General features: G+C 49.8%; 1 protein-coding gene across 1 annotated transcript in view; it reads left to right on the top strand.

The window, feature by feature from the left end:
* DNER (delta/notch like EGF repeat containing) overlaps positions 1-17,094 on the top strand; it is a 337,797-nt gene that overhangs the window by 135,823 nt on the left and 184,880 nt on the right. The window contains exons 3-4 of the mRNA XM_055122261.1: positions 3,218-3,312; positions 4,849-5,015. Of these exons, the coding sequence (XP_054978236.1) occupies positions 3,218-3,312; positions 4,849-5,015 (262 nt within the window). The remainder of the gene's footprint in view (positions 1-3,217; positions 3,313-4,848; positions 5,016-17,094) is intronic.

Here is a 17,094-nt window from a genome sequence, read left to right as displayed (position 1 = left end):
TAAATAAATAAATAAATAAAATAAAAAAATCTGAAAGCTATAAACGTATCCTTTCAGACACTTAATGAATGCCTTCAAGTCTTCAAGTGAGGCTTCTAATGCTCTGTTTTCCTAAGAATGGAAGACTTGTAAGTTAGCAGAGGAACAAAATTCACACGCCTTATCCTTATCCATCAAGGTATTTGTGGGACAACTGTCTCCTGGGAGTGGGAATTTTGGACATAGTTGCTTTGGTGAACTTGAAATGAGCAGAAGAATGCAGGACAAGAGAGGAAGAATATGATTTTCTGGATTGGTGCCCACGTGCTCGTCTCTGAGAGTATCTTAGATTTGGGGGGCACACAGTCCCAGTGGATCTTTGTAGAAATGGTCGTCTCATAAGCCCTGCTCTGTCCACCTGACAGCTCTTCACAGAGTCTGATGCTCAGCGTTTCTGTTCCTTCGGGACTGTGTCGATTTGGGTCTGGGTAGCTCACTCCCTTCCGTAGGATCTGGAAAACAGAAGCAGCTGTGGGTCTTCAGATAATTTGAGAAGGCATCGGAGAATGGAAGTTTCAAATTAATTTATTTTGCCAATAATATAATCTATTTATCAGCCTCATCTAATCTGGACTTGGCATGCTGTATTTTCTTTTTTTTTTTTTAAATAAAAAAAGATTGTGGGTCATACCCAGTGATGCACAGGGGTCACTCCCGGCTCTGCACTCAGAAATTAACCCTGGCGGTGCTCAGGGGACCATATGGGATGCTGGGAATTGAACCCGGGTTGGCCGAGTGCAAGGCAAATGTCCTACCCACTGTGCTATCACTTTACTCTCTTTATCATTGTGCAGTTTATATGAGCACGTTTGGACACCAAGGCAGCCTTATTAAAAGCCACAAACTTATTCTTTCGGACATTTAATGAATATTTCAAGTTAGGATTCTAAAACACCTCTGTGGGATGACTTCTTGAATGTGAAATAGATTTGGTTCCATACTTCTCAAGAAAGTGCTTAACTTGGCGGGGGTGGGGAAGTGGGGGAGGGGGTTGGATCACACCCAGGTATGCTCAGGGCTTTGTGCTCGGGAGCTGGGGGGACCACATGTGGTGCCGGAATCAAACTGAGGTGAGCTACATGCAAGACTCCGAGAAAGTCTCTTTAACACCAATTTCTCCCCGAGCCAGACATTTAAATCCATTTATTTAAAGACCTGCTATCTCCAGTCTTAGTTGGAAAGTTTTAAGAGAAGGGAGAGCGAATGAGCAAGATATGCTTCCTCCCTAAGTGAGGCTTTTATTTCTTAGGCTATTCAAGAAGGAGGTCTGGGGCCCCGAGCAGTAGTGCCGTGGGGAGGCCATTTGCCTTGCACACAGCCAATCTGGGTTCAATCCCCGGCTTCCCATATGGTCCTCCAAGCCCGCCAGGAGTAATCCCTGAGCACCACGGCTAGGTATGGGCCCCAAACAGACAAAAACAACAAAAATGAAAATGAAACAAAACCCCAAAGAAGTAGGCTTGGAGTGCCGGGGCAGACTTGGGAATGCGTTGAGGTTTCCCTGCTTCTGGAAGTAATGGTGCTTTGCAAACAGGAAGTGAGTTGGAGTCTTAGCTAAAATGCGCGGCCTGCTGTCCGTGACACCCAGGCACCCTGCCAGTGCCGCTCGCACTGTGGAACACCGCCCGCAGCAGGTTCCTCGAGAGCCTTGACCCTCCGGCCTTCTGGACACTTCGTTCTGAGGTTGGCCATGGAGGGCAAGGGCTGAGACTTTCCGAATTGTTCTCAGTTAATTCGGGGATGACCACGACATGAGGACTTGTGGCTGGAGGGACAAGTGGATGGATGCACTGGTGTCAGGAGTCCACGAGGAGTATTTACCGAAAGTCCTCTCCTGCTGGATGTGGAACCAAGTCCAGGGCCATCTAAGAGGTTATTCCACAGAGGAGTCTCCTAATCCCAACTTGAAAGCATTGGTCCAGGCGTTCACCGGACCCACTCCAAGTGTTGGGGGTTCTCCTGGGCATACAGGCCTCCTGCCCCTGCCTTCTGGGCCCCCCTTGGCTGCACATGTCTCTTTCTGGAACATGAAGGTGTATGGGTTTGTGGATGGGGAGCTCGACAGCTACCTTAGCTGGGCTCCTAAGAGGCCCCATCCCCCTACATGGAGCCAGGCTGCTGGGGGCACTTCCTGCTGCTGCTCTGCAGCCTCCCCCCCCCCCCCCCGCACCCTCCCGAACCCCCTACCCCTGCCAGCCTGAGCTATTCTTTTTTTTTTCTTTTTCTTTTGGGGGGGGTCACACCCAGCTATGCTCAGTGGTTACTCCTGGCTCTGCACTCAGGAATTACTCCTGGCGGTGCTTGGGGGAACCATATGGGATGCCGGGGATCGAACCCGGGTCGGCTGCGTGCAAGGTGAACGCCCTACCCGCTGTGCTATCGCTCCGGCCCCTGAGCTATTCTTAAAGTCTTTTCTCTACTGAACTGAGGCCAGGCACAGGGCAGGAAGTGAGTCCCAGTCACTGGGCGTGGGTTGGTGCTCTGAGGAGTGCCTTCAGAAATAAATGTCAAAACTTATGAGTTTACAAGGCTTTTCTTTTTTTGAATTATTTTTTAATTGAATCACCATGAGATACAGTTACATGCTTTCATGTTTGAGCTTCAGTCATACAATGATCGAACACCCATTCCCTCCACCAGTGCACATTCTCCACCACCAATGTTCCCAGTGTACCCCCCCTTTCCAACCCTCTCCCTGCCTCTATGGCAGACAATTTCCCCCATACTCTCTACCTCTGGGCTTTATGGTTTGCAATACAGATACTGAGAGGTTAACATGTTTGGTCCTTTATCTACTTTCAGCACACATCTCCCATCTGGAACTATCCCTCCAACCATCATGGACTTGGTGATCCCTTCTCTATCCCAGCTGCCTTCTCCCCCAGCTCATGAGACAGGCTTCCAACCATGGGGCAATATTCCCTGGCCCTTGTCTCTACTGTGCTTGGGTGTCAGTCTCATATGATGTTATCTTATATCGCACAAATCAGTGCAGTCCTTCTACGACTGTCCACACAAGGCTTTTCTTGACTTCTTTCTAGCCTCGTTCATGTGTCATTGAACAGAGTAGGGCCGGGGGTGGGAGTGTGGCGTGTGGAATCTTGCTTTGTGATTGAGACCCCAACAATTTGTCTTTGTGCTTCTCCCCCACAACCCCCCCCCCGCCCCCCCATCCCAGGTGATCCCGGACACAGCCTGTGGCAATGCCAGCTCCAACAGCTCTGCGGGGGGCCGCCTGGTGTCCTTCGAAGTACCCCAGAACACTTCAGTCAAGTAAGAGATGGTGCCATGGAACTGCCTTAAGCACCCGGAAGACTCTCACCCAGGCCTTGAGCGGCGTCTAGTCTATCTGTGTCGCTTGTCTGTCGGGAAAGGGCGTGTGGACGCAGCGTCCCGTGCAGACACGCTCTATGGGATTCACAAACTAGAGAGTCCGGCAGGGGGGTCAGATGGGCGGTGTGCAATAGCACGATAGTGGAATCGGGTGGATGCGCTGGGTGTGAGTTAAGAGACCCGGAGGCCTTAGGTGAGGCCCCAAGCGAGACCCAGCACCTCCAAGACTGCGTTTCCCTAACTCTCTGGCCTCATATGCTTTCTATGGGTTCAACTCATACACATAAATCCCGCCCCCCCATATTAAACTCAAGAATCACCAAGTTTTTTCTTTGAAAACAAGCAACAGGAAACAGTTCCCCCCCAATTCAGCTTTATGATTTTCTGATTTACATACTATTAGTATTGACTTTTCATTCCAACCCCAGACCCGGAGAAGCTGGGGTGGCCCACGGGCAAGGCAGCGTCCCCTTCCGGCCAGTAGGGGGAGCCCGGCCCTAAGCGTTTCCCTGCGCGCTCTGGGGACGTAACGCCGCTCCTCCGGGGCCTGGGGGTGGGGGTGGGGGGCGAGCCGCCTCTTTTCCTTTATTAACTTTAAATATTTTTTATTTAAGAGCCATGGTTTACACAGTCACTTACACTTGCATTTTAGGGGGACGGTAACTCAGGACCCCTTTCCCTCCACGGTCAGCTCCCCCCACCCGGGTTCTGGGGCGTCCGTGGCACCAGGGATGTGAGTGAGGGGTGTAGCCACGGACCCCAGAACTGGAAACGGGAGATCTCAGCCTCGGCCAAAGACACTTTGTAACCTGCCTGTCCAGGTGACAGCAGGGTGGAGGGGCCTTGGGGTGGGGAGGGAAGCCGGGAACAGCCGAATTTCTTTGCTGGTGGTTTAGGAAACCCCCTCCCTATCTCAGGGGTCAGGTTCTCTGACAGTCATATGCCCTTTGGAGCGGTTCCCTGCTGCCCTCTGCTGCCCCCTCCCCTCCCCCTCCCCTCCCTTGCCCAGTTATATTTGTGATACAGAGTATGTCACGGGGGTCAGCCGGCTCTAGGTGCAGACACAGGTTGTCCCCGTGCAGAGAGAGGGTCTTGCTCGGCTCGGTCTGTGTTTGGTGCCGGCCAGTGCTGAGATGAACTTTTCCGTGGTAACAAGATTCTGCTCTAACTGTAGACTGATGTTAGGGATCCGGATGGAGAGTGATAGAGGATTTTTCATCTTGAAATAGACACTTATTCTTCCCTGCTTTCTTCCTCCCCTCCCTCCGTCCTTTTCTTCCTACCTCTGTCCCTCTCTTCCTTCCCTACCCCCTGCCTCCCTTCCTCCCTCCCTCCCTCCCTCCCTCCCTCCCTTCCTTCCTTCCTTCCTTCCTTCCTTCCTTCCTTCCTTCCTTCCTTCCTTCCTTCCTTCCTTCCTTCCTTCCTTCCTTCCTTCCTTCCCTCCCCCTTCCTCTCTTCCTTCCCTCCTGTCTTCAGAATCCGGCAGGACGGGGCTGCGTCGCTGATCCTGCTCTGGAAGGTGCCTGCCCCGGGCTTCCAGCAGTGCTCCCTCATCGACGGCCGCAGCGTGACGCTCCTGCAGGCGCCCGGGGGGCTGGTGCTGCCCGAGGAGATGCTGGCCCTGGGCCACAACCACTTCATTGGTGAGTATTCGGGTCTCGCCAGGGAAGTCACCGGCTCTGGACCCCGTCAAACCAAGCCCTTTCAGGGTTCCCCGCGATGGGCCTCTGCGTTTTCCCGGTGGGTGGGTCCTCCCACCTGTCTGTGACGTGACACCCACATGGAGACAGTGTAGGAGCCCTCACTCTCCTTCCTTCCTTCCTTCCTTCCTTCCTTCCTTCCTTCCTTCCTTCCTTCCTTCCTTCCTTCCTTCCTTCCTTCCTTCCTTCCTTCCTTCCTTCTTCCCTCCCTCCTTTCCTCCTTCATTCACTTCCTTCCCTCCTCCCTCCTTTCTTTTTCCCTTCTACATCCCTCTCTCCCTCCTTTCCTCTCTCCTCCCCCCTCTTTTCCTTCCTCCCCCCTCCCTCTCTTCCTTCCTTCCTTCCTTCCTTCCTTCCTTCCTTCCTTCCTTCCTTCCTTCCTTCCTTCCTTCCTTCCTTCCTTTTTCCTTTTTGTTGCTTGTTTTTGGGCCATACCCAGCAGTGCTCAGGGCTTACTCCTGGTTCTCCACTCAGGGGTCACTCCTGATGAGGCTCAGGGGACAAGATGTGCTGCTGTATTAACACAAAGGTGAATTTTTCCTGTGCTAGTGGGGTCTTGAGACATGCATGAGAAATTTGCATACGAAACTCAGATGCTTAAGAAGTTCAGGTTGATCAGACCATGCAAAGAGATGGGTGTGTTGTGGGTTCCCCATGTATGACATCATGGCCCTGTGTGTGTGTGTGTGTGTGTGTGTGTGTGTGGTGTGCCACATCCTGACAACCTTCTGTGTATGAAGATCTGGTCTTGTCCCTGTTCCTTTCTCACCTTCCAGTGCTCCTGATCTGGAATCTGTCTAGCCGAGAGATCTCTGTGACCCGTGTCCCTTGCTGGGGCTTCTGCTCTGTGATCTGTCTCTGGGCCTCTCTAGGACTATTCCGTCATGTCCCAGCGAGACCCCTGTGTACCTTGTCGCTGTCTGACCGTACGGGCCCTGTCTGGTTCCACGATCTGTCTGGGTGTCGAGACCCTGGCTGGTCCTGCCTCCTGTCCCCTCCCTGGTCCTGCTGTCTGTCTGGTCGCAGGAGCCCTGCCTGGTTTCGTCATCTTTCTGGGCAGAGGTGGGGAGGACAGAGATCACCAACAGAGCTTATTTCTTCTTCCTGTTCTTTCACTGTGTCCATGTGTGATTTCCTGTCCTGCCCGGAGCGTCCTTTGATGGGCTGTGGTTTCCCACCCGCGTCATCCCGTCATCTATCGGGATTGGACACATATTTTGGGTATCTAATGACCAGATTCCATTAACCTTTGATTAACTAGTTTACCTGCTGCTCTCCCCTTCCATTTTCCAGGGGATTGGACTTGGGTTGGGCCTTGTGCAAGGCAAGTGCCCCACCGGCTCTCTCTCCTGTGCCAAGATATGTATTATTATTGTTTGAGCGGGCATCAGTAATGTCTCTCATTGAGAGACTTATGTTACTGTTTTTGGCATATCCAATACGCACAGGTAGCTTGCCAGGCTCTGCCATGCGGGCGCGATACTCTCAGTAGCTTGCCGGGCTCTCTGAGAGGGGCGGAGGAATCAAGCACGGGTTGGCCGCGTGAAAGGCGAAAGCCCAACCACTGTGCTATCGCTCCAGCCCATTATTATTATTATTATTATTATTATTATTTTGATGTTAAGGGAATTTATAAACTCCAGCATCAGGCTTGGCAGGCAAAAAAAATGTAATAGAAAAAAATGTGTCTGTGGTTGAGATGTATTTATCTATGTGTTGAGATGTATACTGTACCCTAGAGGGTTGTTTTAAGAACTCTCTGAAGGTAGGTTGATAACTGAGGCTAGTAATTCGTTCTCATGTGCCATATTAGATGAGGAGGAGGCGGTATTGCTTCTGAAGAGCAGCCTTATTTCTCGTCACCTTTGTGTCCCATTCTGAGAATTTATGAGCTGATGTCTTTTTAAGGTCCCTACCTGGAACTTTGTGAGTGTTTTTATGTGGAATTGTAATGGGGATCACGGCTTCTTCATGTTATTCCCCCCACTGTTCACAGGCAGCCTTGCCAGAAGCTCCCTTTTTTTTAAAAAAAAAAGATTTTATTATTGAATCAGTGTGAGATAGATCTTTACAGAGCTGTTCATCGTTTGGTTTTAGTCATACAGAGTTCCAACACCCATCCCTCCGCCAGTGTACGTTTCCCAGCTCCCATGCCCCCAGGTTCCCTCCCATTACCCCCCTCCCTCTCCAGCCTGCCTCTATGGCAGGCAGTTTTCTTCTCTCTCTTTCATCTTCTCTCTGTGTCTCTGTCTCTCTGTCTCTGTCTCTGTCTCTCTATTCTCTGTCTCTCTGTATCTTTCTTTCTGGGCACTGTGGTTTGCAGTACAGATACTGAAAGGTTATCAGATATATTCCGTCACCTACTTTCAACACTCAGGACTTGTCCAAAGTGATCATTCCCAGCCATTACTGTCATCCTCGTCCCTTCTCTGTCTTACCCACCCTCCGCCCCCGCTCCACTTGTGGTTGAGCCAGAATCCAGAAACCAGAATAGCCCCTTTCCTGGGGGATCATTTGGCCTCGCCTTTACGTGTCGAGTGACTTTTCCCACCAAGCCTTTTAAACCTCAGTGGAGCAAGACTCATGTTGTGTCATTCCTGTCGACATCTTAGGCTTCCCACGTGGGCCTGGGCTTAAGATTTTGGTTATCCCCCAAACGTGGCTCTTAGTGTAATTTATTATTACAATCCTGGCCTCTCTGAACGTGAATCCATTTTCACTGAGAACTGAAAGACTTTTCTGCAGTGTCTGATAACATTTATTTGTTTTCAAACTTGTCTTGAGCACATCGGGCAGTGCTGAGGCCTTGCTCCTGGCCCTGTGCTCAGGAGTCAGTCCTGGTGGGACTCTGGTGCCAGGGATTGAATGGGGGTCAGCCGCATGCACGGTTGGTGCATTAACCCTTGCACTATTTCTCTGCCCCTGACAGCATCCTCTGGGGGGAAGCACACACGGACGCCTGTGCATGATGGAAAAGTCCGTGCCCAGGAGTGGCACATCCCAGGGCGGGGGCAGGCTTCCGGCATGCTCCTATGCGGTGAGAAGGTTCCAGAACTCTGAGGGACTGATGTCCCTCCTACCCCCTGCGTCAGTAGCTTCCTCACCTGTCACTTTTGAGCAAAGGCGCTTTAATGTTTTTTTTTTTATTTTTTTCATTTTTTTTTTAAATTTTATTGAATCACCATGTGGAGGGTTACATAGTTCTCAGGATTATGTCGGTTATACAATTCTCAAACACCCTTCCCTTCACCAGTGCCCATCTTCCATCACCAACCCCCCCAGTATACCTGCCGCCCCCTCCCACCTCCCCAGTCCCCACCCTTGTACTTGATAAGTTTCACTTCATTTATGCCTTATCTCGATTACATTCCATGTTTCAACACACAACTCACTACCGTTGTTGGGGTTTCCCCCCAAAAAGAAAAGCAGTCCTATTGCCAAGGAGGCATTTGATAGTTCTCCACTGCTAAGAATATGGAGATATTAATTCCCGCTGTTTGTTACATAACTTTTCTTTTTCCCCCTTGCCCCGCGCCACCGAGTTTACGACTGTTTAGTAATCGCCACGCTGCCTGACAAGGGAAAAAAAAAACGAAAACAAAAAACGAAAAGGATGGTTATTTCCCGTCATCAGCAGACGTGGGGCTCTGGCTTAGTTGATAGACTAGTAGAGTGTCTGCAAGCAGTTTCTGGAACCAAAGGTCTTGCGCTGGTATCGGCTCCGGCTCGAGATTCCACCAGCGTCCCACTGTTCCATGTACATAATTTTTCCCCTTATATCCCATTCCCACGCCACCAGGTCTGTTTGCTTTGACGACACGCCGCGTTTCTTCCCAAGAAAGAAGAAAATTTCTTCTCAGCTGGCGTGGGGATATAGCTTAGTTCAGTCTAGAGAGATGGCTACCACTTTGATTGCCTTCAATATTTCAGCAACAGACTTACTATTCTTGTTAGGATCTCCCACAAAAGTCCGACCCATTAAAAGCGAACCATTACATATTGCTGATGCTAAGATGACATTAGGTTTTGGGTTTCTGTATAAAGTCCAGGGAAAGTACAACCAGAAATAACATCACTACAAACTTTTACCCTTTTATGGTGCTCATAAGATGGAGAAGTCCTGCGCTGTGTTCAGGAGGGAGGAGTTGAGAGAGAGAGGTTAAAAGAATTGGGGGATGCCCGGTTCCCACTGTTTCAGTGCACCGTGGGGTCTCTGGTCCCATGCCGGAATTAGTTCAGTGGGCTGCCTGGAGTCCAAGGGCGCTCCCTTGGGCTCTTCCATCATGCTCGCTCCGCAGCCGGATCCAAAGGGAAGCACACGTGGGGGAGGTGGGTTTAAATATCTATCTGCGGTGGGCGGGGGTCGCCGCCCGCCCCCCCGGGGTCTCCCGCAAGCTCGCGAAAGCGTCCTGTTTCAGCTGGATCGCCGGCTCCATTTTGCGCTCAGGAAAACCGCAGATCCTGCGCTGTGCTCAGGAGGGAGGAGTTGAGAGAGAGAGACAGGTTAAAAGAATTGGGGCGCTTTAATGTTTTTATGCAACAGATCAGAGGAGCCCCCTTAGGTGTTATTTTGGGGGTGACCGTGCATGGTTGGGGTAACCCGGTCATGTTCAGGGCCCACTAGGGGATCAAACAGTGCCAGGGTTTGAACTCAGGGCCTCACACATGCCAGCAGCCCCCTGGGCCACCTCCCCAACCCCCTTCTGGGTCTTCAGGGGACACATTTGCTGCTTGTCACCAGCTTTGCACAAAAAGCTTTCAGAAAGTTAGTTGCTGAGCGCCTTTTGGGATGGCTTGACCCCTCCGACTGCACGCAGGCACTTGTGTGTGGTCTGCGTCTGTGTCTCTGCGTTAGAGTGTTTGTCCCAGGGGCTTCTTCCTTCTCCTTAGTGTGACAGCCTTTCTCCTCTATGGTTGCCAGATTTCTCTCTTCCCCCTGACGTTTTCCTCCTGGTCTCCTAGAAATGTCTCTGGCAGGTGTACTATTCGCCTCATCCATGTTCTGGGGGTGACCAACGAAACGGACTGTGGTTAGCTTTGTCTGCTCTCTGGACGGCGTCGGAGGGTCTCACGAGCTCCCCAGTGTTCCGTTCACCCAAGCGTTTGTAGTCCTAACGGAGGAAGGACTGGTGGCCCAGCCGCGTGCCCATGAGGCACTATTGAGGTTTTCTCTTACTGAATTTTATTATTATTATTATTATTATTAATTTATTCATTAGTAAAAGCAAATTTTAATTTTTTTTTATTTTTTAAATTAGTGAATTACCGTGAGGGTACAGTTACAGATTTACACATTTTCATGCTTGTGTTTCCCTCATACACTGTTCGAGAACCCATCCCTCCACCAGTGCCCATTCTCCACCACCGATGGACCCAGTATCCCTCCCACCCCCCAATCCCATCCCCCACACCCCCACCCTGCCTCTGTGGCAGGGCATTCTCTTTTGTTGTCTCTCTCCTTTTGGGCGTTGTGGTTTGCAATAGGGGTATCGTGTTCAGTCTCTAGTCTACTTTCAGCACGCCTCTCCCTTCCCGAGCGGGTCCTCCAACCACATTTTACTTGGTGTTCCCTTCTCTATCTGGGCAGCCTTTCCCCCCAGCATGTGAGGCCAGCTTCCTTACTGGATTTTAGAAGGAAAAAAAAATATTGAGTTGCCTGGAGACTTTTCGGTGATGGATTCTCTCACGGGTGAGGACCGTGGTCCAGCAGATTGCCTTGCGCACTGTCTTCCAGAGTTCGATCTCTAACACCATGTAACCACGAAGGGTCCCCTAAGTCCCGTCAGGAGTGATTCCAGCGCACAGAGCCAGGAGTAAGCCTTCAGCACGGCAGGGTATGGCCCCAACACCGGAAGCAAAACAAAAAGAAAGACCAGAGCTCTGGGGTGTGGCCTGTGCTTTAGGAAGTGGCTGGGGACCCCGTGGCCTCCAAGCCCCAGCAGATAAGACTCTCGGCTTCTCTCTCCTTGTGGTACCTGCCCCTCCCCCGCTTCTGCAGGGTGGAGCTCTGCTGGGCTCGCCCCGCCCCGCCCCACCCCCACTGGGACAGCCCCATCCCCCCTCCTCTCTGTGTCTAAGACTCTCTTCTCTGTTCTGCCTCATTTGAGGTGACTCAGGAGAACCCCAGCCTGGCTGGGAGGCTGCTGCATGGGCTTCTTCTCTCCTTCCAGACACAGACGCTTCTGGAATGTTCGAGTCGGTCCTCCCTTTGATCCGAGAACCCCATCAGGCCTTGGAGTTCCTCGACCCGCCTTCACCAGGGTCTGCCCACTCGCTCCCGGAAATCTGGCTTCCCCCCCAACCAATTACACTTTTCTCTTTTTAGGCTGGGGAGTAGGGCCTGCTCCTGACTCTGTGCTCAGGAGTGACCCCAGATAGCCCTTGGGGAGATGAGACGTGATGAAGAGGATTTGAACAGGCGCAGGCTGCGGTCAAGGCCAGCTCCTGCTTCCCGGACGGTCTCTCCGACTCCCCTGTTTTTCTCCTTGTGGTTCCTACTTGTTGCTTCCCCAATCTTTGTCGTCTCTTTCCCTGTCTTTTTAAATTTTGTTTTGGTTTTGGTTTTGGTCACACCTGGCAGTACTCCGGGCTTCCTCCTGGCTCTGCGCTCAGGGATCACTCCTGGTGGGCTCAGGGGATCATATGGGACGCCAGAGATTGAACCCAGGGTGACCATGCGCAAGGCAAGTGCCCTCCTCACGTGTTATCTCTCCAGCCCCCAAAATTATTTTTAATTATCTTGTGGTGCCAGAGACCGGACACAGGCTGACATATATACTTGAGCTTCCCACCGAGCCCTGAGTACCCCGCCCCCCGCAACCCCCGACTCTTCAATGCCCGGCTCATTCCGCTCATCTTCCCTCCCTTCTTTCTTTACAGCGGCCGGACAGCTTAGATTTACTTTTTCCCTCTGCCCTCATTCTGTTCTCCCCACCCAGTCTTTTTTTTTTTCCTGTCACATTTGACCACATTTGTTCCATTCTTTCTTAGTTTTTAGTACATTTTATGTCTAATTTAGATCATAAAATTAAGTGCAGCTTTATGTCTAATCTGGGCCAGGAGTGTTCAAGTTATGACCTAGTAAAGTACCGCTCTTAAAACTTTATAGACACACTGTGACTCATTGCAGGGTGAATGGGGCACCCATGGCCCGCTGGCCTCTCCTTGGAGGGACCGGGTCAATTCTTCCGGATCACAGCTACTGGATTCACCCCAGGACATTTCCAGGACTCACCCTGGGAATGAGTGTCTGCTGGGGCCTTGCCACTATGTCCTTGCTGGACTAGAAACTTCCTCCGTCTGCCTGTGAAAGCTGCATCACCCCGGCGCTGTCCTGGATGCTTTGAGCTGCCTTGACTTAAGACTTCCTTTCCTGAAGATTCTTGTCTTGCAAAATGATCACCACTCTCTACACCCTTCATTATCGCACTGCTTCCTGTTTATTTTCTTCTCTTGAGAAGTGAGGAGGAGACTAAGGAGGCACTTGAACAGGTCCGGGAGAGCGGAGTTGTTGCTTTTTGTAAGGGAGTAAGGCGAGCTTGATTCCTGACATCCCCGAACCCACCAGGAATGATCCTTGAGCACAGAACAAGGACTAAGCCCTGAGCACCTTAGGTGTGACTCCCAAAAGCAAAACAACACAAAAACAAAGGGGATGGGGGAGCAAGAGAAGAATAGAGCAAGATTTTGCCCCCTATCTGCTTCACTGGCAGGGCCCTACCTGCCTTCTCACTCTGGGGCCAGGGCTGCTTCTGTCCCTGGTTCTGAGGGCAAAAGAGAAGGACCTAACGGTTGCCTTTCACTCCCTGTGGAAGACTCAGGTGCAGGTGACAAGATGGGAGCAGAAAAGGACCAGATAAAGGCCAGGCCAGGACAGAAGGAAAGACTTGCCTGTGTAAAAAAAATGGGGAGCACTTGTCTTGTTTACTTGTTGGAAAAGGCCAGGAGAGGGTAATTTAGCTCTTAAAATCCCAGCCACCTTGTGGCTTGTTCACTTCTCATCTCCATCCTTCATGTTTTTCTCTGGACTGTGTGTCCTTGTCTAATTTTGCACTATTTCGTGTGTGTATTTTCTAGCAAGCCCTTCAGATCCTCTACAATAAACTAGACGATAAAGAAATAAGATAAGTTGGGATCTTTGTTTTTGTTTTGGGGCCACACCTGGCTATGCTCAGGGCTTACTCTTGGCTCTGCACTCAGGGATCACTTCTGACGGTACTTAGAGTACCATTGGAGGTGACAGGAATTCGAACCTGGGTTGACCACGTGTAAGGCAAGCGCCTTCTCCTCTCTACTCTGTCTCTGCCCCCTGGTCAGGAAATGCTTATGTTCGTTCTGGCTCTGCCCCCAGGAAAGCAGACCAATGAGCTCAAGAGAGAATGTGGGCTTCTCCGAAGGCAGAAAGCCCCTGCACACATCCCCGTGTTAAATATGAAAGTTCAAAAGTGCACATCTAGGAGGGGAGGTGTGGGCGACACATGTGCTTGAGCATCTCATGTGTGTGGCCAGGACACATGGACACAGGCAGCACATGGGCTTGGGCAGCATATGTGCTAATTCTCCAAAATGTCTTCGCTCATCCTTTTTGCACACCCATCATTGCTGGGTTGTTTTCTAGAACCAGCCTTCTCGCTCCCCCTTAAGTGTCAGACTTGCCTGCTTACGTGAAGGTGGAGCTCTGCATGTCATTGTCAAATGAGTCTTTTTCATCAGCCATCTTGGGGGGGGGGCCTTGGCAGTGGAGGTGTTCTAGTTCCTGGCACTGTGCAAAATCTCAGTTCTGAGGTCAATAGCTGAACCACTCCCTGTCAGCCCAGGGCACTAGATCTCTACCAGCACCCTGGAGTGAGAGTGAGTTTCCGGCATGCCTGAGGCCCCACTGACCTGAGTGCCCATCCCTGTGGCTGACACCCTGCCCGGTTGCTATGCCCGTTGGCTGGCACTCTCTGTCATCTGGATATTACCGGGGTGCAGCGCTTCTGCCTTGGACCACACCCAGCGGTACCTACTCATGCCAGCCTAGAGTGGGGCTGTACTTTGCTTCTCCCTAAATCTTTGGGCTGGCTGCCTGCCTCACTGATTCAAGACGGCCACCTAGCCCCAGCCCTGGCAGTTGATTCCTCTTTTATTTTTAAATTTTTATTATTTATTTATTTATTTTTGTTGCATGTGTGTCACACCCAAAGGGATGCTCAGGGGTTACTCCTGGCTCTGCACTCAGGAATTACTCCTGGCGGTGCTTGGGGAACCATATGGGATACTGGGGATTGAATCTGGGTCAGCTTCATGCAAGGTAAGCACCCTACCCGCGGTGCTATCCCTCCAGTCCCTGGTTCCCTCTTTTATTTTTATTATTTATTTATTTGGGTTCCCTTTTTCATGACAGCATCCATCCTTCCCAGCTCTGAGTCCCACTCTTCCCTTCTCCGGTGCTTCTGTAAAGGCTTTGCCAGCGTGAGAGTCTTGCTTTTCTCTTTGACCAGCTCACGTACTACCGCATGACCTAGAAGTTGCCTGTTCCCAGTTCTCTCTTTTTGTTTCCATCTGTTGCCTAATAGCATTAAGTAGATGGCAAATTTCTAGAAAGAGAGGCCATTGGCGTCAGACCTGGCATGCCATGGCCTCCTGGTAGTTACTAAGAGTGGAGAGGCTTGTTCATACGGAACATATATTCTGCTTGCGAAAGGCATGGGAAGAATTTCCAGCTGCAAATGTCAGTCTTAAGAATCCCTTGGAGGTATTCATAACCTACCCCTGTGACATTTAAACTACCCCCCTCCACCACCTTTGTTGCATTTGAAGGATTTTAGAGGATCAAATGCAATACCCCAAAAAATAGAGAGAAAAGAAAAGGAAGAAACCTCATTCATTTGAGAATGATGAATGCATTTTGCATTTTGCACTCAGTCCTTTAAGATCTGTAGCTCTGGGGGAGAGAGATAAAAGAGCCTAAGAAAGTTAGCAGCCATAGAATCAGTGACATCTATTTTTGCAGAAAGCTTAAGATTTAACAAAGAAAAATGCAAATATTTTACCTTTCCGTGGTCATTTTTAAAACCGTAGTTGAATTATCATCTATTCACTGGCTGTGAGAGAGGAAAAGAAAAAACTTGGAAATGTTCAAATAAAAAGCAGTAGTTGGATGAAGACAAAAGCAGAGAAAGGGGACTGCCCCCGAAGAGCTTAATTTCAATAAAATCCTTCTAGTTCAAACAGTTTCCTAGTCGAGATGTTCTATTACATTGAAATCTTTCCTGAAAACGGAGCCCCAGTTTACTCGCAGTCAGAATTATTCATTTTGATCTTTTTGTATTCGTGCTGAATATTAGTCTGTCTTTGATCTTGAACTTCAAGGTCCTGCCATCTTCTTAATGGTTTGCCATGACGATTGAGTGACAGTTTCCCCGACAGGATGGAACGGAGCAGGTCATCAGAGTGACAAGAGGGGACATTCCTGCTGCCCCGGGCTGAGATCTTACTGAAAGGGGCGTTGGTCTGTCCACAGGCTGCCTGCTCCCCCGGACTCTCTCTCACAAGCCTCTCCGGTTTGTCTCTTGCACATCATCATCCTTCAAATCCTCAGATCTATCCGAGAAGCAGAGGACAAGGGCGTGACAGAGTGAAGTCGGGCCTGACCCACGCACAAGCTCATCTGTGTAAGGGTCTCGGGTGCTTTTGTAGATTTCCATCATTGCTTTCAGAATTGTAAGATAACAAAGCGGTCACCGGGAATTCTGGAATCTGGACCCGGTGTGTTAAGTGAATGGGTATGCTTCCTTTAGGCAAACTCAGTGTATGTCTTTATTGCCATAAATCGCCCCTCTCCATTCTACCTCCCTTGTGTCCTTCACCCCTTCACTTCAAAATCAAATATGGAATCCTGCTTTAGGAGAGCTCGCCCCTAAGCTCAGAGTCTCCCAGCCTTACTTCCATTTCTTTCCAATTTCTTCAAATAAAGCTTTTACTGAATTCAGAGGGGGGGAATCAAATATGATGCATTTTATTCACGTGCTAACTTGAAAAGGTTCCATAGTTGGGGGAAAATGTCTTTTCCTGATACAGATAACTTGTCATCTAGATATTATCCACAGAATTTGATTAAAATATTGTTAAAGATGTTCTTTGCTTCTTTGAATTTAGAGATAGATTTTTCTCATTATTTTTAAGTTTATTATCAGAAGCTTTTAAAGCTGTCTAATTGGTATAATTTTAAGTAGGAAAGTAATTTATTTAACTACTGTTTTGGGGACTGGAGTGATAGCATAGCAGGTAGGGCATTTGCCTTGCACGCGGCCGACTGGGGTTCGATTCCTCCATCCCTCTCGGAGAGCCCAGCAAGCTACTGAGAGTGTCCTGCCCACACAGCAGACCCTGGCAAGCTCCCCATGGCATATTCGATATGCCAAAAACAGTAACAAGTCTCACAATGGAGACGTTACTGGTGACCACTCGAGCAAATAAATGAACAACCGAATGACAGTGCTACAGTGCTACTTTTTTTGCAGCAAAATTTCTATACTTATCTTTTATTTCACCACCAATGATCCCAGTATCACTTCCACCACTCCAACCCCCCCCCCCTCCCCATCCCGCCTCTGTGGCAGGGCATTCCCTTTTGCTCTCTCTTTCCTTTTGGGTATTCTAACCTAATCTTTGAATATTTTCTGATGAGTTAAGTGGGCTGAATTCCCATTATGGAATTCCTTAGATCAAAGTGTTTCAACATTTTCATGATAAATGTGACATTATCAGCTTATCCTTAGCATCCAGATTTTACCCAGAACAGCCAGTGTATCGTTGGAATTCTGCATGTTCTGCTTCCATTGGATTTTGATGGGATTCAACTTGAAATGTACCCAATACTACGTAGCAACTTCCTTAATAACCTGCGGCATGCAAGGGGAAGTATGGTCATGAACAGTTTCCAGACAAAGAACAGGGTATTTTCTTTCAGCAGAAGAGATTTAAGGTAGGCTTAAAAAAACAATCACAATCGCATCACATTTCTATATCAGAATCATAG

The sequence above is a fragment of the Sorex araneus genome, chromosome X (genome assembly GCF_027595985.1).
Source record: "Sorex araneus isolate mSorAra2 chromosome X, mSorAra2.pri, whole genome shotgun sequence".
Taxonomy (NCBI): Eukaryota; Metazoa; Chordata; class Mammalia; order Eulipotyphla; family Soricidae; genus Sorex; species Sorex araneus.
Note: the sequence above shows the minus strand (reverse complement) of the source record. Positions and strands in the feature narration are given on the sequence as shown.